This window comes from Cynocephalus volans, chromosome 2, assembly GCF_027409185.1.
Source record: "Cynocephalus volans isolate mCynVol1 chromosome 2, mCynVol1.pri, whole genome shotgun sequence".
Classification (NCBI taxonomy): domain Eukaryota; kingdom Metazoa; phylum Chordata; class Mammalia; order Dermoptera; family Cynocephalidae; genus Cynocephalus; species Cynocephalus volans.
The window spans coordinates 22,664,961-22,690,304 of NC_084461.1; the positions used below are offsets into that span (position 1 = coordinate 22,664,961).

A 25,344-nucleotide genomic window follows, 5' to 3' on the forward strand; every position below is an offset into this window, starting at 1 on the left:
TGATCCAATCAAAATCACAGTACCCTTGTTTTGGTAAATGTGCCATAAAGAGTTGCCACAGAAATTAGAAGTTGGCAACACAAAGGAGATAAAACCATGTCCACTAGCTCTCTATATAAGCATTCACTATTTTATTTTGCCTGGAGACTAACTCATTTTGATCCATTTGCAATAAAAGAGTTTGCCACAATTAGGGAAAGCAAACAAACAAACATGAATGATATCCAGTATTCCTTTTGAACATAAGAAGAAGAGACACACATAAGTCTTTGACATTTTACCTCTGTATTTGTATTTTCACTGGACTATTCTGAAGTAATCTTAAAACAATTTGAACGATGTTTCATTGATCATGCTATAATGGAGTATGGAATGATGATTGGATTTTAAGATATTTAAAGGTAGAAAACTGCTCATTAGGTTTTGACATGTTTTAGCCTTTTCTGTGGGAAGACTAGGAGTTTTCCACTGACAAAAAATATTCCTTTTTTTCTGGTAAAAATGCACCCTTTTCAGTTGTTAGGGAAGTAACTAAAATTGTTCTATGAAAAATATGTAATGGGATATTTTTGGTTTGATAAAGGCTTAGCTGCTATTTGGTTTGATATATGCAAATAGTTGCTATTTGGCTTGATAATTTGCTTAGATACTATCGATAGGTCAATATAAGCAGCATCCCTCCCTAGGTAGACTCCTTGGGAAGTATTGTGTGAGACTGAAATGCTGTTTCCTTCCAATAGAGATTAACAGTTATTCAAATATAGTTTATTGACTGAAGGAGTGGGCATGAGCGAGGAAAAATGCAAGTAAAGAAAAACAACCAGTCCTCTCTTCTCTCCTTTTCTAAGGTCCCCCAACTTTCCATGAGATTGAAAAGGTGAGGAGTCAAGTAGCTTAGTTAAAGCACAAAAGGGAACTATTAATATTACATCAGTCTCAAGTTTCATCCTTCCCAAGGAGGAAAGTCTTCTATCCTTAAACCAGGGAATAGGCAAGACAAGGGAACAGAATGGACTGGGGGATGCAATTAGTTTTATTTTTGTCTTCTCATTTTGTCCTCACACCAAATGAATGGCATTATTTCCCATGTTGTTGTTCTAAGTGTTACTCTTAAAGAGCACTTAATTCGGAGGAGGATTACATGGACTGAAATACTCTATAAATAACTAAAGCACACCCAGAAGCCCTAACAAGCTCCTACTTTCCTAGGAGAAAGGGAGACAGAGCTAACAAATCAATTTCACAAAAGGCTCAGTGAAGAAGAACTTTATCGAATAACCACTTTGATTTTGCCTGCTAGGATATCATAAGCTAGAATTCCATTGCTTAATATATAATAGTTTAGTTTAAGCAAAGGCATTTTTTAGCCTATGAGACACCTAACAACCTGTTCTTACTAAAAATAACTAGAATGGGAGACGGTCGCACATGCAACCAATTAGACAAAAATTGTTAATCATGTTCTTCCTATCAAGTTGGTCAAGATAGGCTAACCGCTTTTTTATTAAAAAAAAAATCATCTTTCATTTGATTATTTTCTTTCGATATGCCAACTATTTTTTAAACATCCCAAAAGTAAAAAGAAGTTACTGAGCCAGCTATACTTAAAAAGAAAAGAGGCATGAGGAAAATAAACAAACACAGTCTGTTATTTTGTATACTTTGAATACATTTGTAAATCAGTACTTATAATGATTCAAATGCTCTGGAAAGATATCTCTTGAAAACCAAATAGAATGACTATAGAGGGAGCAATGTATGCAGCAGTAGCAAAGTGGGTAATTTATCTCTTAGAGAAAAGAATTCAGCTGATATCATGCTGAGCCTGCCAAGCAGAGGACTATTTGCAATGGTATTTTTAGGGCATGCACTGCTTCATTAAGAAGTCAGAAGCAGCTAAGTCATTTAAATATTCCAAATTAAACACTTCCATAACATTTTCAAGTTAAAAAAATACAATTGCAGCAATTTTACCATTTCAAACAGACAGGCTATTGAATTCCTGTTAGAATCTTCAAAAGGAAGAATTTGAGTTATTCCACAATATAATTTGCATAAAAATGTAACAATGACATCGATGTTTATAAAGAGCATCAAATGATGTCAAAACACAATACAATTTTGCGATGGCTCCTCTTTAATAAAACACATTTGATTCCCAATTATTATTTATAACATGCAGCTTCCTTCTGTGAAGATAGCACTCAAACCAATTAAGAGCATTTCTTTCAGCCACATACGCTGGAGCTTTTCAATCAACAAAATGAGTCCACTGAGGAAAAGACTTAAAGAATTATAAACAAAGCTGATATAGGAAAAATGTTTTAAAGGACTTAAACTAAGTCATTAAGCACTTTATTTGTTGCTGTAATGATGAAATGCAATGTGTAAGTCTAAGGAGCCAATTCTGCTGCCCTGCTTCAAAATCATATTTGCATACATCAGAATATTGATGAAATATTTCGTTGCTCGCATACATTTCGTCTCTGGGTTTCCCCCAACTGTCATTTCCCATCTCTCTAGCAGTTATCAATATTTATTTAATTGCACAGCAGGTGTTTCAGAGGTTTATTTATTTTTGATTCTGAAAGTTTTAAATGATAAAGTTACAACTTCTTATACCTCAACTTTTGTGGCAACAATAAAATCTTGTCTTTGCATCAAAACTTTACAAAGAAAATATGAAACTCTGCATCCTGCTATTTAAAATATTCTTAACTTTAAAAACATCAGTCACAGGTTTTTAAAATTATATTATTGGGATTATATACAAGTGTCTCTCTCTCTGTTTATTCATTCCTCTCAAGACTGTGAAAGGAAAATATTTAATATGCAGTTAAAATCTTCCCATGTTTTCAAGCCTATAGGTGCTCACCTGTCCTGGTCTGGCGTTTTCACATACAAAAGTGTCATAGAACACAGCAAACTGTGGGGCATTGTCATTAACATCCAAAATTCTCACAAAAACAGCCACTCGAGTCGTCTCTTTGGGATTGTCTAGAAAAGGGGAAGGAAAATTCTGTTTAGGAAGACACATTTGTGCATTGGATTTAATTTATATGGGCAACTTGTGGCTATTAAGTGCTCACATACAAATAAGCACTGCCTTCATTCTGCTAACATAATGAGCAAACGCAATAAAGAAAATTACTGCAGAGCCTAATTAAGTAGTCATGAATTCAGTTATTATTGGGCACAATGGCACTATTAGTATTTTGAAAAATCTTTTTAAAAGCATAAGCCAGTGTAATAGAGTTCATATTAGATTTATGTCCTTACTGTCCAAATATATAAAATAAGAACAAATATTTATTAAATACTTATTGCACATCATTATATCATTTAATCTTTTCCTTTTTTTAGATAAAGAAATAGTTTTAGGTAAATTAATAACTTGCCCAAGGTTACTAGCTCCCAAGAGGCAGTTATATTAAAAGCCTTCTTCTGACTACTTTTAGTACTAAAATGTACTCCAACAGCTACTCTCAAATCTCCTTTCAGAAATTTAACACATGGCTACCAATTTTACAAATTGGATGGAAAATTTACAATGAAATATTTAAATATTTTGTTAATACAGTTGTTACTGGTACCATTTCAACAATCCAGGCTCAATTTTGCATAATAATTTATTATTCCCAAATAAGCTCAATAATAACAAATACCATATTAATCATGATTTTTCTGCTACAAATGCTAACATCAAGAGCATCAAAGTTTTCACATGAAGAGATGCATTTTCAAAATTGTTTTGATTTGTAAATAGAATTTAAAAATATAAATGATTCTTTATTTAACTTAGCTTTGGGTAACAACCTTGTATTGGTCATAATTGCATTATCATCATTGTGGAATTTTTCCCTTGGCACTTCTACTGATATCTGAGAGTGTGTTTATATCTTAAATTCAGGTTATATTCATCAGCCTTCATGATATCAATATTTAAGTCTTTAGGGGTTGGCTGATTAGTTCACTTGGGGGAGTATAGTGCTGGTAACACCAAGGTCACAGGTTCAGGTCCCCGTACCCACCAGCTGACAAGAAACACAAAAAACAACAACAAAAATAAATACAATATCTCAGTCTTTGGATATTGTTAAACTTCTGTGTGAACTTTGGCAAAGTCAAGCTGAAGAGCAATATAAAAGGAAAAAGATAATTAAACAAAAAACGAAACCAAAACAAAAATATATAGGAGTAGCTGAGGGACATTAGCAATCTTTTTAAATGTTGTCAATCAATGTGGGTTACCCTTGTGAGATTTATCTGACTTTTAAAATTTTATCTAAGTAATTTTCAGATACAAAGGTAAAAAATATTGTCACTTACAAATAGTTTAAACACTTGCCCCCCCCATGTAATTGCACTGTTACTAAAATAGTAAAATCAGCACTTTTTAAAAATAATGTGTAAGAACTGATTACTCAGCAAGTACATTCACAAGGCTCAAGTACTATAAAAGAAATGCAGAGAGGACTCTAAATCCATTTGAAGTATAGTTACCTTTTCTTCCTCTTTTCAAGAAGAAATTTAAAATGTATCCCCTTTTCAACACCCCTCTGAAGTCTTACTTCAGTCTTAACCAGCACATGTTCAGCTGTCAGGTTAATATATGGTCACAAATCATCCACCTGTTAGCGTGTTGGGTGGGGAAGAGTTCAGGCCCTGGCCTCCAACGGAGCTACTTGGATTCCCAAGTCCGCCACTCACTCATTGTGTTACTTTGGCCAATTTACTCCTCCTCTCCAATGCCTTAGTTTACTTAATATGAATCCAAGTAGAACCTCCAATCTCACAGAGCTTTTGGAGAATTAGGTGAGTTAATGCATGAACAGTTCTTACCAAAATATCAGTTTGCTAATCAGTACTCTATGTGTTGACTACTATTAACACTATCTCTATTATTGCTGTCATATTTTCTTCACTTCCTTAAGTCAGTTAAAAGCTTATGTTATCTTTCTCCACACAATACAAATGTATTAACTAGCTTTCCTACAATGTGTGAGGCTGAAGAGGGATGCATTTAGGAAGAAGAAGAGAGAGGGGAAAAAAAGAAAAAGATGTTATTCCATTATTTTCCTACCTCCCTATTCCTACACCATTTACTAATTGCCAGAGGCATAGTGTTCACCTACAAATGGACCCTGTATGCCCTAGTTACTTGTGCTACGAAGAGTGGGAAGGTATGTTTCTTCTATGTTTTCTAGAATGTACTGTTTAACTTACTTGTCTAGCAAGGAGATATAAGTATAATATTCTTCAATATGACGCTTGTTGGTACCAATTTACTTTCTAACAAGGCCACGGAAGCCAAGAAAGACAGAAAAGTTTTACATCTAAAAAATTGCATTGCCAACCCCTTCCCTAATAAAATATGGAAATTTTCCATCTTCTTTACAAATAACTCAAAGCTCTTCAAATCAAAAGCTAAACCCGCAGGGATGAACGTGCTTTGTAAAGCATCAGGCCTGAAGTCACCAATTCAAAAAACAGTGCTTACGCTCATCTTTTTTTGCCGGCAGATGCTACAGATTATATGTAAATAAAAGTATAAAGCATCCCGAGGAAGGATCATAATGAATAGCAGCTGGCATATATTTACCACCTGAGTCTTCTCAGAGTCCTTCTGGGCTACTCTACTGTAGCAAGAATGTATCAGTTGTAAAGGATCTTAAAATGTTTGACCTAAAGTGAAGCCATGTCTATGCAGCCACAGGCTTTTCCAAACCTCCAAAAAGAAGAAACCAATCATTTTATCTACAAACCTCAGGCTTTAGAAAGATGTAGTTTTCTCACCTGCTTAGAGTGAGAATTTTCATTAATAAAGAACTAGGTATAAATAATGGAGTCCTTCTGTCATTAATTTTGTTCTACTGTCCTTAGAACGTATTGCAATGATTATAGTCAAATTTTCAGAGGTGGTGAGAGGAACCCTTTGGTTTCCACAACAAATGTGTTCTAAAATGACAAGTGTATAATTAAGTCCATAGATTGTGACCTTAATTTTAGAATTTTATTCTCTAAATGCATTTTAAAATATTTTTTTACAGAAGAAAAAGAAATTATTTCATGGTATAATGCACTAAATAATTACCTGGTATAGTACTTGCCATATGATGTGATACATTGTTGTGGAATCCAGAATTAAACTGTTAGGGGTTGGGGCCTGGAAACGCATGGTAAGGAATACTTTTATATGTCATTGTGTCCTGCTCAGGACACGATGTATGACACATTTATCATAAAGCCAGCGTTTAAAGTCTAGTAAAAACTATTCCATATGGTCTGTTTCCCTCTCACCCGCATTGCATTTAATATTCAGAACAATATTATGGGATTCTGAGTGCTCATGGTTTGGCAGGTAGGCATTTCCAGAAATTGTTCCTTAGACTGGTTTTATGTAAGGAGAAAAAAAATAGGTTTAGTTCTTGAAAAGAAGAAGTAATGGGCTTAGCTTTTTACCCGATTGTAATTACTTCAATTAGCTTTAGAAGTTAAATTTCTAAATTTAACTAGCTCAGAAGAAAAGATTGGGAGTTTCAAGATGGCGGCAGCTGCGGCGGCTGGCGCGGAGTAGCTGAGGTGGAAAAGGTGGCCACTGGGCCTCAGGCAGCCGGGAAACTTGTGGACCTTCCTCTGGCCATCTCTTAAGGGAGGACTGCTGCTGCTGGCCGGTCGTGGGGGCTCAACGCCACTTTGCCCCCGGCAGGAGAGGCTGCCTCATTTACAGGCAACAGCTTTGAAGTGTGGAGCAGGAAAAGAACTGATTCTTAGCTGCAAAAGTGAGTCTTGAAACAGGGAACACGGCGCCAGGGCTGCTGTGGATGCAGCCAGGATCCCGGAGGCTGGGGCCGCACTGAAGGTGGCCAGCTGCCCTATTCAGGATTCGAGGTTTCAGGCCGGCATTAAAGAAGACTCCTGGGAGCGCCCGAGCGGCGCCGCGACTGAACAGCCCGAGGCGGCAGCGCCGAGAACACGGAAGGCAACAAACCAGAGACAGAGCGAGCGCCCGACCTGGCACAGCACTGTGAGTGATCCCTGGCACAGCTCTGTTCGGGGGGTGGATGCCCACGCGGCTCCTCGCCTGCACCACCAGGCCACTCACTGCCCCGGTGCTGCCTCCATTTTCCCAGGTGCGGGCAGCTCCGCCCTGCTCGGCCATCACTGAGCCCATTTGCTTGGCCTGGCGCGGGGCTTTCCGGACCCTGCGGGCCGACCTCCTCTCCCACTCCCTCCACGGTTCTCTGGCAGGGCTGGGGGTGTGGGGCGTCCCGACCAGTTTTGGGAGGGCTAGGAAGTACGGGCGGGCCGACTGTCACTCCACCACACCCTGGACTCCGGCCCCGGTAAACTTCCTGTTACTGGGAGGCAGATACCATCTCTGCGACCACCAGTTTGGAAAAAAGCCTAACGAATTTCTGGTTGGGAATAGTGTGGTAGGAGAGTTCCCAGGTCCGCTTGAACCAGCCGGAGAGCAGGCCGCAGGCGGGCACTAGACTCGGTTTATACCGGGGGGATACAAAGGTGAACAAGACCCGAGAAAGATCTACACAGTGCTACAAAGGCACCCAGAGAGACCGGTCGTCTGTGCCTAGCAGAAACCTGGTAGACTTCCTGGGCGAGGCGGTGCTGAGCAGGGTCTTGAAGGCCCAGCTGATAGACGAGGGGTGCAGAAGACACGCCCCAACCCAGCACAGTGTGCACAGAGGGGGGAGACGTGTGGCCAGGGAGGCGGAGACTCGACAGAAACCATACACCCGGTGGGGTCGCCACTGCACGATCTAACAGCCTGGGCCAGAGCACACGGAACGGGGAGAAGTCCTGTACAGAAAGTGAAAGCTCAACAGAGATCACACACCCTGTGGTACGTGATCCACCAGCCCAGCAGAGTACAAGCTGACCAGAAAGGTGGATCCCCGGAGAAGCCCAAGACCCGAGGCAACCACACACACAAGACACTAGAGGCCAACTGAGCAGTCACGGCGGGAGCCATACCAAATTGGCAACCACAGCAACATCCTAGTTAGTCATTAGTCTTAAACCGGTGGACTATGAAACCCCCTGCCACAATGAATAAACACCAAAAAAAAGACACCAGAAATACAAAAAATCAAGAAAGTACACCACCAAAAGTTAATAAATCTCATACTCTAGATCCTATAGAACAAGAAGCCCTTGAAATAACTGACAAGGAATTTCGAGTGATAATTCTAAGGAAACTGAATGAGATACAAGAAAACTCAGCTAGACATCATGATGAAATGAGGAAAAGTATACAGGATCTGAAAGAGGAAATATACAAGGAAATCAATGTCCTGAAAAAAAATGTAGCAGAACTTGCTGAACTGAAGAAGTTATTCAGCGAAATAAAAAACACAACGGAGAGTTTAACCAGCAGGCTTGTTGAAGTTGAAGAGAGAACCTCTGAACTTGAAGATGGGCTGTTTGAAATAACACAAGCAGACAAAAAGAAAGAAAAAAGAATCAAGGACATGGAAGAAAATCTGAGAGAGATATCAGACAACCTCAAGCGCTCAAATATCCGAGTCATGGGTATTCCAGAAGGGGAGGAAAATGGAGATTCCATTGAAAACATATTCAACAAAATAGTGGCAGAAAACTTCCCAGGTATAGGAAAAATCACAGATCTTCAGATCCAGGAAGCTCAACGATTTCCAAACGTATTCAACCCAAAAAGGCCTTCTCCAAGACATGTCATAGTCAAATTGGCAAAACTCAGAGACAAAGAGAGAATCTTAAAAGCTGCAAGAGAGAAGCGTCAAATCACCTATAAGGGAGCCCCAATCAGGTTAACATCAGACTTTTCATCACAAACCCTAAAAGCTAGAAAGGAATGGGATGATATTTTCAAAATACTAAAAGACAAAGATTGCCAGCCAAGAATACTCTACCCTGCAAGGCTATCCTTCCGAAATGAGGGGCAAATAGTATATTTCTCAGACAAACAAAAACTGCGGGAGTTCACTACCACAAGACCACCCTTACAAGAAATCCTCAAGGGAGTACTGGGTTTGGTTCCTGAAAAATAACTACCACTGCCATAAAAACCTAAGAAAAATCTAAACCCGCTAGTACAATAAAAATGGCATTCATGAAGAGAAAACAAGCTAACAAAAACACTATCTACAACCTAAGGAACCAACAAACAAAGAAACCAAACAGTAAATCAGAAAGCAAGGAACAAAAGACACCTAAGACAACCAAACAACCAATAAAATGCTAAGAATAAATCAACACCTTTCAATAACAACTCTTAATGTTAAAGGCTTAAATTCCCCAATTAAAAGACACAGACTGGCTGACTGGATCAAAAAGCAGGACCCAACTATATGCTGCCTACAAGAGACCCACCTCACCCATAAAGATTCACACAGACTAAGAGTGAAAGGATGGAAAAAGATTTACCATGCAAACAGAAAAGAAAAACGAGCTGGAGTGGCTATTCTTATATCTGACAAAATAGACTTTAAACTAAAAACCATAAAAAGAGACAATGAGGGACACTACTTAATGATAAAAGGACTGATCCATCAAGAAGACATAACAATCATAAATATGTACGCACCCAATGTTGGAGCAGCCAGATTTATAAAACAAACTCTATTAGACCTAAAGAAGGAAATAGACACTAATACCATAATAGCAGGGGACCTGAACACTCCACTGTCAATATTAGACAGATCATCTAGGCAAAGAATCAGTAGAGAAACACAAGATCTAAACAAGACTCTAGACCAATTGGAATTGGCAGATATCTACAGAACATTCCACCCAACAACCTCAGAATATTCATTCTTCTCATCAGCACATGGATCATTCTCCAAGATAGATCACATATTAGGTCACAAATCAAGTCTCAATAAATTCAAAAAAATTGGAATTATCCCATGTATCTTCTCAGACCACAATGGATTAAAACTAGAAATTAATAACAAACAAAACTCTGGAAACTATACAAACACATGGAAATTAAACAGCATTCTACTTAATGACATATGGGTCCAAGAAGAAATCAAGCAGGAAATCAAAAAGTTTATTGAAACTAATGAAAACAATGATACATCATACCAAAACCTGTGGGATACTGCAAAAGCAGTATTGAGGGGAAAATTTATTGCATTAAATGCTCACTTCAGAAGAATGGAAAGATGGCAAGTGAACAACCTAACACTTCACCTTAAAGAACTAGAAAAACAAGAACAATCCAATCCTAAAGTTAGCAGACGGAAAGAAATCATTAAGATCAGAGCAGAACTGAATGAAATTGAAAACCAAAAAACAATTCAAAAGATCAACGAATCAAAAAGTTGGTTTTTTGAAAAGATAAATAAAATTGACAAACCATTAGCATGGCTAACAAAAAAAAGAAGAGAGAAGACTCAAATAACAAAAATTAGAAATGAAAAAGGCGATATTACAACTGATTCATCTGAAATACAAGGAATCATTCGAGACTACTATAAACAACTATACGCCAACAAATTTGAAAATCTGGAGGAAATGGATAAATTTCTGGACACACACAAGCTCCCAAAACTGAACCGTGAAGACGTAGAAAATTTGAACAGACCAATAACAATAAAGGAGATTGAAGCTGTTATCAGAAGGCTCCCAACAAAGAAAAGCCCAGGACCAGATGGATTCACAGCAGAATTTTACCAAACATTCAAAGAGGAATTGACACCGATTCTTTACAAACTATTCCAGAAGATTGAAACGGACGCAAATCTCCCAAACTCATTCTATGAAGCAAACATCATCCTGATACCAAAACCAGGTAAAGATATAACCAAAAAAGAAAACTACAGGCCGATATCCTTGATGAATATAGATGCAAAAATCCTCACGAAAATACTAGCAAACAGAATACAGCAACACATACGAAAAATTATTCATCACGATCAAGTGGGATTCATCCCAGGGATGCAAGGTTGGTTCAACATACGCAAATCAATAAATGTGATACACCATATTAATAAACTCAAACACAAGGACCATATGATCATCTCTATAGATGCTGAAAAAGCATTTGATAAAGTTCAGCACTCATTCATGACAAAGACCCTCTATAAGTTAGGTATAGAGGGAAAGTATCTCAACATAATTAAAGCCATATATGCCAAACCCACTGCCAATATCATCCTGAATGGGGAAAAGCTGAAAGCTTTTCCTTTAAGAACAGGCACTAGACAAGGATGCCCACTCTCACCACTCCTATTCAACATAGTGTTGGAAGTACTAGCCAGAGCAATCAGAGAAGAGAAGGAAATAAAGGGCATCCAGATTGGAAAAGATGAAGTCAAACTGTCCCTGTTTGCAGATGACATGATCCTATGTATTGAACAGCCTAAAACCTCTACAAAAAAACTGTTGGAATTGATAAATGATTTCAGCACAGTAGCAGGATACAAAATCAACACACAAAAATCAGTAGCATTTCTTTTCTCCAATAGTGAACATGCAGAACGAGAAATCAAGAAAGCCTGCCCATTTACAATAGCCACCAAAAAAATAAAATACTTAGGAATTGAGTTAACCAAGGAGGTGAAAAATCTCTATAATGAGAACTACAAACCACTGCTGAGAGAAATTAGAGAGGATACAAGAAGATGGAAAGATATTCCATGCTCTTGGATTGGAAGAATCAACATAGTGAAAATGTCCATACTACCCAAAGTGATATACAAATTCAATGCAATCCCCATCAAAATTCCAAAGACATTTTTCTCAGAAATGGAAAAAACTATTCAGACATTTATATGGAACAATAAAAGACCACGAATAGCCAAAGCAATGCTCAGCAAAAAAAATAAAGCTGGAGGCATAACACTACCTGACTTTAAGCTATACTACAAAGCTATAATAACCAAAACAGTATGGTACTGGCATAAAAACAGACACACTGACCAATGGAATAGAATAGAGAACCCAGAAATCAACCCTCACACTTACTGCCATCTGATCTTTGAAAAAGGCACCAAGCCTATTCACTGGGGAAGGGACTGCCTCTTCAGCAAGTGGTGCTGGGATAACTGGATATCGATATGCAGGAGAATGAAACTAGATCCATACCTCTCACCGTATACTAAAATCAACTCAAAATGGATTAAGGATTTAAATATACACCCTGAGACAATAAAACTTCTTAAAGAAAACATAGGGGAAACACTTCAGGAAATAGGACTGGGCACAGACTTCATGAATACGACCCCAAAAGCACGGGCAACCAAAGGAAAAATAAACAAATGGGATTATATCAAACTAAAAAGCTTCTGCACAGCAAAAGAAACAATTAAAAGAGTTAAAAGACAACCAACAGAGTGGGAGAAAATATTTGCAAAATATACATCTGACAAAGGATTAATATCCAGAATATATAAGGAACTCAAACAACTTTACAAGAAGAAAACAAGCAACCCAATTAAAAAATGGGCAAAAGAGCTAAGTAGGCATTTCTCTAAGGAAGATATCCAAATGGCCAACAGACATATGAAAAAATGCTCAACATCACTCAGCATCCGGGAAATGCAAATCAAAACCACATTGAGATACCATCTAACCCCAGTTAGGATGGCTAAAATCCAAAAGACTATGAACGATAAATGCTGGCGAGGCTGCGGAGAAAAAGGAACTCTCATACATTGTTGGTGGGACTGCAAAATGGTGCAGCCTCTATGGAAAATGGTATGGAGGTTCCTTAAACAATTGCAAATAGATCTACCATACGACCCAGCCATCCCACTGTTGGGAATATACCCAGAGGAATGGAAATCATCAAGTCGAAGGTATACCTGTTCCCCAATGTTCATCACAGCACTCTTTACAATAGCCAAGAGTTGGAACCAGCCCAAATGCCCATCATCAGATGAGTGGATACGGAAAATGTGGTACATCTACACAATGGAATACTACTCAGCTATAAAAACGAATGAAATACTGCCATTTGCAACAACATGGATGGACCTCGAGAGAATTATATTAAGTGAAACAAGTCAGGCACAGAAAGAGAAATACCACATGTTCTCACTTATTGGTGGGAGCTAAAAATTAATATATAAATTCACACACACACATACACACATACACACACAAACCGGGGGGGGGGGGGAAGAAGATATAACTACCACAATTATTTGAAGTTGATACAACAAGCAAACAGAAAGGACATTGTTGGGGGGGAGGGGGGGAGGGCGAAGGGAGGGAGGTTTTGGTGATGGGGAGCATTAATCAGCTACAATGTATATCGATAAAATAAAATTTAAAAAAAATAAATAAATAAATAAATAAATAAATTTAACTAGCTCATTGGGCTTGAATAAGGATCGTGAATCAAGAAGAGAGAACAATCATGATTCTGGAATGAGCAGACTGTGTCACACTGGGCACACCTAACGACGGGGCTGAGGAGACAGATATAGAAATAAAAGCTTTCCTTCAAAGACATTAAGTAAAAATTATTGGAGGCCATTGTTTTGGACTAAGTTGCTGCAGTAGGCTCCAGAAGACCAGACTAAAAATCAAAATGAAGTCACCCCTGCTAAGTTCCATGTCACCAAACCTAAACTAAATTGTGGTCTGACCTTCCAAGAAGTTAGCAGAGAGAGGAAACAGCCAATTTCCAAAACAGGCTACTTTAAATCTTCAATAGGCATGACAATGAAGTTACCTCTGCTTTAATCCTTACACAAAAAGGATATTCTGAAGTGACCTGCTGTTAAATAATCAGTTATTTTTCTATTGTTCTGTCTCTCTGTCCCCGCCTTACAAGGAAAATACTTTGAAATGACCAATCCACTTTTTGTTCTTTGTTTCTGCTTTCTTCTGTCTATAAAATTAACCTCCTCTGCTTGGCTCATTGGAACATTTATTCTATTTTATGGAATAGAGGTTGCCTGATTCTAGAATTGCAGTAGAGCCAATTGAGATCTTTAAATTTGTTGTGATTTTGTCCTTTGACAAAGAAAAATTGAAAAATCTTTATTTAGCCTTAAAAGTCACAACCATTTATATCTCATTATGGTAAAATTGGGAAATTTGCAGTTAATCTGTATTTGAGAACCAGATTTAAGAAAAATCTCAGTCTATGACTTTATCTTGAAGCTTTAAATTCATTGCTGATGATCAGTTCCATCTTTCTAAGACACATGGTGATTCAGCCCCAATGCCTTCCCTCCCAAAGCCAGGAATAGTTATGTCAAGTAACTTGACCTTGACACCTGTTTGTGGATTCAGCTTAATAATTCAGGTCTGGAATTTAAGGGCCTAGTTTTTCATCATGATTCAGTTCCTAAATAATGCTTCTATTTAAAATAGTTAAATAGTTGCTCTACTCCATGTCTATCTCAGTGTAGAGATCAGGAACCACGAAGAGACCTGAGCAGTTGCAAAGGGCCTCACACTTAGAATGGCTCACACTGGATTTAATGCCCAACGTTGCTATCTGAAATTTCTTAATGATTTTTTAACATTTGGCCTGACATTTGCATTTTACAATAGGTTGCACAATTACACAGCCAGTCCTGTTTGTGGACAAGAATGTTTGCGTTTAGAGATGGATGTGGTTTTGAATCCTGCCAGTTTCTAGTTGGAAGAAATTTTGTAATTAGATATAGAATTAAGTATTGGATCTAGAAATGGAATGACTGGTTTCCCAGTTTTACTGCTTCTAACATTATGACTTTGGGCAAGTTACCCAAAACTCCAGAGCCTTAGTTCCTTCTCTGTTAAACGAGGTTAATAAAAATATCAGCAGGACAAAATTAATTTAAAATTCTTACAGTGATACCTGGCACAAAATGATTAATGTTCACTATTATTACCAACATATACCTTGATTTCCTTCAAGAGAAGTAGTAATATCTACCTACAAATTCGTTGTTAATATTTAATAATATAATATTTACCAGCATTTAACATAGAATCCAATCCCTATTGTACATGCAACAAATTTAATACTTTTAGTTTTTCCCCAAATGAGAATATCTTTAGTTCCCAATTCTAGCTCATTTGTATTAGTTAATAATAAATATAGATTTATAGATACTGAAGGGTGGAAAAATATGCCACCTCAAATTATGCCCTTTTAAGGAGGATTACTTTGTGCGAAAGGCACTAAAAACACACAAACAAAACATCAGCTGCCAAAGGGTACTCAAACCTCCTCTTTTTCTTCCTAAAAGCAGAAGATAAGACCTCCATATGGAAGCTGTCCTTCCTGCACTAGAACGAAAGCAGTATTCTTGACATAAAAGATGGTCAGTTGAAGCAAAGAAATTCTGTACAAACATATGTATTTTGTTACTTTTCCACAATTGCCTCTCTTGTTCATCCCGGCGAAAAAGCATTTTAGGTCTTGCCGCTTCTCTGGGTCTTCATTTCTTTCTGAAGGCTCCCTTGTATGTAAAACAAATAAATTTGTATGCTTTTCTCTTGTTAATCTGTCTTAGGTCAATTTAATTCTCAGGCCCAGACAAACACCCTAAGAGGGCAGAGGTAACATTTTGCTTTGTCTATAATACCTGTAGCTATACCTTTGTGTATAGCTAAGGGAAATACTAAAAACATTACAGGTGTTGAGAAGCCACTTAAAAACTTAAATTTATAATTTGCGTATGAGATGAGAATGAGTTATTTTTAACACAAAATAAAACTAAGCATTTGTTAAGATATATAAAATAAAAATATATACATAAAACATAAACATATGTAAATATATGTCATATACATAAAATTCTTCTTACTGATTTCAGCAGCTATAACAGTAAGATTGTGCCATTGAGATAATTCACGGTCAAGTGGTTTTGAAGTATAAAGAGATCCATTCCCAGAATGTATGTTAAAGATCCTGTCAAGGTCAGTGTGGCGATCCAAGGAAAATCTGAGCATAGAGGGCAAAGAAAATACGTGGAAGTATTAGCGATGGTTTACAGAAGAAAATGGTGACATGCAAAGACACATCTATCACTAAGAATTAAAGGAAAAAACACAATACTAATCTAAAATGTAGACTGTTTCATCAATTTGTCACAATACTCTCTCTCTCTCTCTCTTTCTCTCTCCAAAGCATGAATTGGCACTTTGTTCTACATTCAAATGTTAATCTTCTGAACATTTGTGTTGTTTAAATCATTATTTATTACCATATACGGTCAACCAACTTGGAATATTTGTCCACAAAATAGTTTGCATTACAAACTGACTTTATTTGATAATTGATAATTGAGGGTTTTACTGAAGAATTACTACACAAATCTATTGTGAAAGATCATTCCTGGAAATTCTTTTTCTTGGTGAGAAAATTGTAGACATTAGTTTCCTCAAAGTTGTAGATCATCAAATTATTATGGTGTTTAGTAGCTTCGTGGTATAATACCCATGTAGCTTCAATTTCTTAACCACAAATTCCATTCATAACACACATAACTTTTAACTAGAGATCTTCAAAAAATAGAAAAGTTTAGGAAAAGAGTTTTGTAATACATCTGTGTCAAAGTCTATATAAAACTGCTGCAAATGGATTACAGGCATTGTGTTGGATGTCACTCTAAAGACTAACACTGCTTTATATCAATCGGTTGACATAGTTCAAATAAATCCCATTATTTTTATCAAACCATGTCATATGATTCACAGATAAAGTAGACCATTGTATCCCTATATCTGGAATTGTTCTGAAATTTCATCCTAAGTTGACAAAATTAGTATACTACTGAAAGACCCAACAGAAATTTTATTTCCTTCTTGTAGTCTTCCATGATTAGCTCAAGTAGAAGCTATTTTCGCCCTTCCGTCCTTAAGCACCTTGCACCACTCTTCTCTGCCATTTAACAAATTATATTTAGAATTTGGTTGATGTCACATTTCAAGCAGGAAATAAAACATAGAAACACCAAGCACCATATTCTAGTAGGCACTCAATGAATATTATTTGATTCTCATACTGAATCTTCTTCCCTAATAGACTAAAAACTCCTTAAGAACATGATAGCAAATATGGTGATCCCCAAATATTTATTAAATGAAAAAGAGAAATGACTGAATTATTTGGCATTATGGCAAAAAAAAAAAAAAAAAATTCCCTTGTTTCTTGTAGAAATATCACATGGAATTATAATATGTAAATCAATACAAAGTCTTTGCTATCATGCATCACTTACTTTGCCAAATCCATTTTGTGTGTTTTTTCTTAATTATTTCTCATAGTGTAGTTTAAAGAAGCAATGACAAAATTTAGAGGATTATGTGGCATTATCTTGACGATACAGACGGATCATGGCTCTTCTTTTTTAAAAAAATATAATTCAAAGTATAATTATATTTTCCAATTCTCTGTTGGCAAATTATGTGTGTTAACTTTCCTTTTCCTTTTTAGAATCATTTCCAGAAACACATTTTAAGTAAATCCCTTCGATTACTGCGTTAACATTCACAGTATATGACATAATTTATAACACGTCCAGCAGTATCCATCCCATAAATAAATTGCACTAGGAAAGTTATCTTATTTCTTTGAATATGCATATGTAGAGTTGGCCCTCCATATCCACGGAATCTGCAACCATATATTCAACCAACTGCAGATTGAAAAATATTTGGAAGAAGACAGGAGCATGCGTGGGGTCCTAGGCAGGAGTGTAGGCAGCACCCCTATCCAGCAGAAGACAAGAACATGCTGAAAATACCACTTCCACCACGGCCACCACCACAGCCACTACTGCCTCAAGGCCGGCTCAGTGCCACAGCAGCAGCCTCAGCCACTGTGCAGTCGGCCACTGTGGAATAAAACTAGAAATCAATAATAGGCAAAACTCTGGAAACTATACAAAGACATGGAAATTAAACAACATGCTCCTGAATGACCTATGGTTCCAAGAAGTAATTAAACAGGAAATCAAAAAATTTCATGAAGCCAATGAAAATAAAGACACATCATACCAAACTCGGAGGGATACTGCGAAGGTGGAAATAAGAGGGAAGTTTATTTCAATAAATATTTAAATCAAAAGCATAGAAAGATTTCAACTCTGAAATCTAATGCTACACCTCAAAGAACTAGAAAAAAAGAACAGTCCAATCCCCAAATTAGTAAATGGAAAGAAATAATTTAGGTCAGAGCAGAACTAAAAGAAATAGAGACCCCCAAAATGATACAAAAGATCAATGAAACAAAAATTTGGTTTCTTGAGAAGATAAGCAAAATAGACAAACCATCAGCTAGACTAACTACAAAAAGAAGAGAGAAGACTCAAATAACCGAAATCAGAAATTATAACCAATACCGCAAAATAAAAAGTATGATTAGAGACTATTATAAACAACCATATGCCAACAATTTCAAAACCTGGAGGAAATGGATAAATTTTGAACACATACAAACTACCAAGACTTAACCACAAAGAAATAGAAAACCTGAGCAGACCAATAACAAGCAATAAGATTGAAGCAGCGACCATCAGTGTCCCAACAAATATAACACAGGACTGGATGGCTTTACTACTGAATTCTACTAAACCTTTAAAGAGGAATTAATATCAATTGTTTTCAAACTATTCCAAAATTTTGAAACACAGGCTATTCTCTGAAACTCATTCTATGAGTCCAGCATCACCCTGATGCCAAAACCAGACAAAGATACAAAAAGAGGAAAGAAAAAAATAAAGAAAGAAAAGAAAAGAAAACTACAGGCCAATATCCTGATGAACATAGAAGCAAAAACCCTCAACAAAATATCAGCAATCAGAATAAAGCCACACATCAAAACAGTTATACACCATGATCAAGTGGGATTCATCCCAGGGATGCAAGGATGATTAAATTTATTGATGCAAGTCAATAAATGTGATATGCCATATCAACAAAATCTAGGATGAAAACTATATAATTACCTCAACAGAGAAAAAAGCACTTGACAAAATTCAACATTGCTTTATGATAGAATCTCTCACAAAATTAGATATAGAAGGAAAATATCTCAACACAATAAAAGCCATATATTACAAACCCACCTCCAATATCATCCTGAATGGAAGAGAAACAAGACAAGGATGCCCATCTCATCACTCCTATTTAACATAGTATTGGAAGTACTAACCAGAGCAATGAGGCAAGAGAAAGAAATAAAGGGCATCCAACTAGAAAACAGGAAGTCAAACTGTCTCTGTTTGCAGATGACAAGATCTTATATATAGAAAAACCTAGAGACTCTACAAAAAAAGTCTTAGAGTTGATAAACAATTTCAGTAAAATTGCAGGACATAAAACCAACATTATGAAAAAGACAGAATAACAAATGCCGATGAGGACATGGAGAAAGGGAAACTTTCCTACACTGTTGGTGGGACCATAAATTAGCGCAGCCGTTATGGAAAACAGTATGGAGCTTTCTCAGACAAGTACAGATAGAACTACCAAATGATCGAGCAGTCTCAGTGCTGGGTGTATACCCAAAGGAATGGAAATCATCACGTTGAAAAGATACTTCCACTCCCATGCTTATTGCAGCTCAATTGATAAATAACACCTGAGAGTTGAAACCAACCTAACTGTCAGATGAGTGGATAAGGAAAATGTGGTGTATATACACAATGGAATACTACTCTGCCATAAAAAAACCCTGAAATTATGCCATTCTCAGAAACATAGATGAACTTAGTGACGATTATATTAAGTGAAATAAACCAGGCAACATAAAGAGAAATACTGCATGTCCTCACTCATAAATGGGAGCTACAGAAAATAAACAGAAAAAGAAAGAAAGATACAACAATCACAATAATTCATTGAACTTTCAAAAGGAGAGGATGGAACTGAGGCCACCAGAGCCGGGAAAGGGGAAGGGAGAGGGGAGTTATTGAAAAATTGGTAAAGGGCCACAAAATATGATTACATTGTGTAATATTGAACATACTAATTATCCTGATTTTGGTATCATGTATTATGCACAGGTATTGGTACTCAACATTTATCCCACAGATATGTACAATTGATTATGTTTAAATAAATAAATAAATTTAGTATGCACACACACAAAAGAAAATATTTGGAAAAAACAATTGTGTCAGTACTGAAGGTGTACATACTTTTTGTCTTGTCTTTATTCCCTAAACAATATAGTACAATGACTGTCTGTAAACCATTTAATTTCTATTAGGTATTGTAAGTAATCTAGAGACAATTTAAAGTATATAGGATTATATATAAATACTATGCCATTTTATATCAGGGACATGAGCACCCATGGATTTCCTAATACACAGGAAGTACTGGAATGAATCTCCTATGGACACTGAGGGATGACTGTATATGTCACATATATCTGCATGTTCTATAAAAAGAATACATAAAGAATATTTACATGCATTTTCTACATCAAGTTAGTATAAAGTATACAACAACCTTCACGGCCTACACTCTGTCATTTATAAGTAATGAAGTCATTAATTCTGTTAATGTAAATGGATTCTTTCAGTGCCTAGATGTGCATCCTGACTAAACATTTTATTTTGTTATTGTATTGTTTTCAAATATGCACAGATATATTTTGACATATCAGTCTATATGAGGATGCAAAATCTAACTGTGTGGAAAAATTTCTTGATATGTGATTTAATAATGCCACTTGATTTACAGTCAACTCATCAAAAATATTATATTTCATTTTTTAAAAGGCCATTTGAAAGTCAGGAACACAGTACACAGCCTGCTAAAGTCAGGAGCTCTGCCAAGGAAATGCTTGGTTAATATTTAATGGGGAAAATTCAACATATATTTTGGTTATTTAAAAGCTTTGAAGGATTAAACAAAATCCAAGAAATGCAATAATTTAGATGAAGACAAATGATTGGGAAAGAGGCATTTATGGGGAAGTCATGCTGGCAGATGGGAGCTCTATGTAATTACTATTTGTGGGTTTCTTCAGCCAATATATAATCTGTAATGCTGTGTGTGAATATAAGAAAGCATATTTTTTGTAAAATTACATAAATTAGTAGTGTGTATGTGTATGTGTATATATATATATATATATATATATATATACACACATACACATACATACACACACACACATGACATCACTGGATGATATAGCAGAACCTATAGAATTCTTAATTCTATCATGAGTCCCATGGCAGGTAAAATTGGAGGTTCTCTATGTTATGCAGCTACATATGTAGGAATCATATGACAGCACACTTAGAAATTGCACAACAAACATTTGAACTCATACTTGACTAGTTCACATGGAAGCAAAATCGGTCTGCTGAGAATTAGGAAAACAAATGAAATTCAAAACAAATGATGGATTAACAGATTAAAGTATGCATTCATTTTGATGCTGAATATTACATACACATATAAGTATTTCTTTAATATGACAGAGCAAATGTCAAGGCAAACTTTGAGACTTTCTTATTTTATGCATTTATCACATCTCACATGTTTTTAGGCTGCTACAAGAAAGAAAATCACAGACCAGAGACAAAGCTCTGATATTAATCAGTAAAGGACTAACACCATCAAAGAACACCTATAAAACCTAGAAGAGGCAGCAGTTTCTTCAAATGCCCAGGCATTAATGTAAAGATATACATATGGAGAAAGAACAGAGAAATATGACACCAGAAAAGAAAAACAAGCATTAGCAGTAGACCCAGAGGAACAGTGGGTTTACAAAATGTTTGACAAAGAATTCAGAATAACCTTCTAAAGGATGTTCAATGAGTCACAAGAAAATACAGATGGAAAATTAAATATCTGCAAAACAATACAGGAACAGAATGAGAAACATGAGAAAGGAAATGAATCAATTAAAAAGAAAGCAGATAGAAATTCTAGAAATAAAGAATATATTATCTGCACTGACAAACTGATAGAAAGCTCTGACAGCAGATATAATCAAACAGAGGAAAGAATTAGTGAGCTTGAAGATAGAACATATCAAATCATCAAATTAGAGGAGTAAAAATAATAAAAAATTAAACAGAAATACAGCAAATATGGGACTCCCTCAAGAACATATCAAATCATCAAATTAGAGGAGTAAAAATAATAAAAAATTAAACAGAAATACAGCAAATATGGGACTCCCTCAAGCAAAATAACCTCTACATAATTGACATACCCAAAGAAGAGGATAAAAGAAGAGAAGTAGAAAGCATATTCAGGAAAATAATGGCTGAAAATTTCCCAAGTATGGAGAAAGACAACAGCATCCAGGTACAGGAGGCTCAGATTGCCAATCAAATTCAGTCCAAGGATGAACACCCCAAGGCACATCATAATCAAATCATCAAAAACCAAAATCAATGAAAGAATACTGAAAGAAGCAAGAGAAAAAAAACATATAAGGTTCAATGAAGCCCCATTACGTCTCTCAGCAAATTTCTCAGTAGAAACCCTACAGGCCAGAAGACAATGGGATGATATATTCAGGGTGCTAAAGGAAAAAGACTGTCAGCCAAGAATTCTGTAACCAGCAAAACTAATCTTCAAATATGAAAGAGAAATAAGGTCTTTCCCAGATAAACAAAAGCTAAGGGAATTTATCAACACTCGACCTATCTTACAAAAAATGTTTGGAGGGAGTTTTCAATCTAAAAGAAGACAATGCTAAGGAGAAGCAACAAAACATTTCAAGGTAAATAACTCATTCATAAGGTAAGTTTACAGACAACCTCAGAATAATCCAGTGTTGTAAGGGTGGTGAGTGAACTGCTTCTTTCCTTTGTATGCACACTGTAGGACAAACCTAACAAGTCATCAATATAACAGCTATATAGACAAACTGTAAGACACACAATATTAAGTATGTAACTTGAAACAATAAAATGTCAAAAAATTTTGGGGGGATAACATCAAGTTAAGTTGTTATTAGTCTAAAATAATCTGTTATAACTATAACATGTTTTTTGTAAGCTCAATGGTAACCATAACACAAAAACTTATGAGGCATACTAAAAATAAATAGAATCAAAATACACTGCTACAGAATACCACTCAATCACAAAGAAAGACAGATTGAAAAAAAAAAAAAAAAAAGGATCAACGAAACAACCAGAAAATAAGTAACAAAATGGCAGTAACAAGTCTCTATATATGAATACTAACTATAAATGTAAATGGATTAAAAGCCCCCAATAAAAGACAGAGTGGCTCAATAGATTAGAAAAGAAGAACCAACAATATGCTGCCTACAAGAAACTTACTTTACCTATAAGGACAAACACCATCTGAAAGTGAAGGGATGGAAAAAGATACTTCACGCAAATGGAAGCAAAAAAGAGCAGGATTATCTAAACATACATCAGATAAAATAGACTTCAAGCCAAGGAAAGCAAAAAAAGGTAAGGAAGGCCATTATATAATGATAAAGGGATCAATTCAACAAGAGGATATAATAATTCTAAATATATTCACATCCAGCTCTGCAACATCCAGTTACATAAAGAAATTACTACTACACCTAAAAGGAGAAATAGATTCCAACATAACAATAGTTTGGGAGTTTAACACCCCACTTTCAGCAAAGGACAGGTCATCCAGACAGAAAATTAACCAGAAATATCAAAATTAGTTTCTACTATAGGCTGATGGGACCTAACAGACAAATACAGAAAGTCTTATCCAACAGCTGAAGAATACACATTCTTTTCAGCAGCACATGGATCATTCTCTAGAATAGACCATATGTAAAGTCATAAATCAAGCCGCAACAAATTTAAAAAAAACTGAAATCATATCAACTATCTGTCTGATCACAAAGGAATAAAACTAGAAATCAACAACAAAAGGGACACTAGAAACCATACAAATACATGAAAATTAAACAACATGCTCCTAAAGAAAGAATGGGTCAAAGAAGAAATCAAAAAGGAAATTTAAAAATTCCTTGATACAAATGAAAGTGAAAACACAACATACCAGAACCTATGGGATAAAGCAAAAGCAATTATAAGAGGGAAGTTTACAGCAATAAATGCCTACATTAAGAAAGAAGAAAGACTACAAGTAAACAACCTAACATTACACCTCAATATACTAGAAAAACAAGAATGAAACAATCTCAAAATGAGCAGAAGGAGAAAAATAACAAAGAACAGATCAGAAAGAAATGAATGAGATTAAAGAAAAATACAAAAGGTTGATGAAAGAGTTGTTTTTTGAAAAGACAAATAAAATCAATAAACCTTTAGCTAGACTAATAATGAAAAAAAAAGTTTCAAATAAATAAAATCAGAATTGAAAAAGGTGATATTACAACTGATACCACAGAAATACAAAGGATCATTAAGAGACTACTACAAACCATTATATGCAAATGAACTGGAAAACCTAGAAGAAATGGATAAATTCTTGGATATGTACAACTTGCTAAGGTTGAATCATGAAGAACTGGAAATCTTAAAGAGACCAGTAATGAGTAATGAGATTGAAGGAGTAGAAAAAAGTCTCTCAACAAAGAAAACTCCAGGACCTGATGGTTTTACTGTCGAATTTTACCAAATGTTTAAAGAGGAATACCAATTCTTCTCAAACTCTTCCAAAAAACTGAGAAGGGAATACTTCCAAACTCATTCTATGTGGCCAACATTAACTTCGTACCAAAACTGGAAAAAGATGCAACAAAAAAAGAAAACTACAGATCAATATCCCTAATGAATATAGACATGAAGACCCTCAACAAAATACTAACAAATAAATCCAACAACACATTAATATTCACCATGATCAAGTGGGATTCATTCCAGGGATGCAAGGATGGTTCAACATATACAAATCAATAAAGGTGGTACATCACGTCAACAGAATGAAGAAAAAAAAAATAGGATCACTTCAATAGACACACAAAAAGCATCTAATAAAATTCAACACTCCTTCATGATAAAAGCTCTCAACAAATTAGAGAAGGAATATACTTCAACATAACAAAGGCCATATATGACAAACCCACAGCTAATATCATACTGAATGGACAAAAATTGGAGACTTTTCTAAGATGTGGACCAAGACAAGGATGCCTACTTTCTCCACCCTTATTCAGCATAGTACTGGAAGAGATAGTCAGCATAATAAGGCAAGAGAAAGCAATAAATTTAACTGAATCAGAAATGAGGAAGTCAAACTATCCCTATTTGCAGATGACAATGACCATATACACAGAAAACCCTGAAGACTGCACCAAAAAATTACTAAAATGAATGGATTCAGTATAGAGGCAGGATACAAAATCAATGGATACAAAACTTTGCTATGTACTCTAAGGGAATCATTGTGTGGTACATACATGTATAGAATCACACTGTACCCCACAAAAATATACAGGTG

General features: G+C 35.9%; 1 protein-coding gene across 2 annotated transcripts in view; it reads right to left on the reverse strand.

Moving 5' to 3' along the window:
* LOC134369529 (cadherin-10) overlaps positions 1 to 25,344 on the reverse strand; it is a 140,427-nt gene that overhangs the window by 16,672 nt on the left and 98,411 nt on the right. For both annotated transcript variants that reach the window (XM_063086006.1, XM_063086007.1), the window contains 2 exons: positions 15,762 to 15,898; positions 2,876 to 2,997 (listed from right to left, as the gene is read on the reverse strand). In XM_063086006.1, coding sequence (XP_062942076.1) covers positions 2,876 to 2,997; positions 15,762 to 15,898 — 259 coding nt within the window. The remainder of the gene's footprint in view (positions 1 to 2,875; positions 2,998 to 15,761; positions 15,899 to 25,344) is intronic.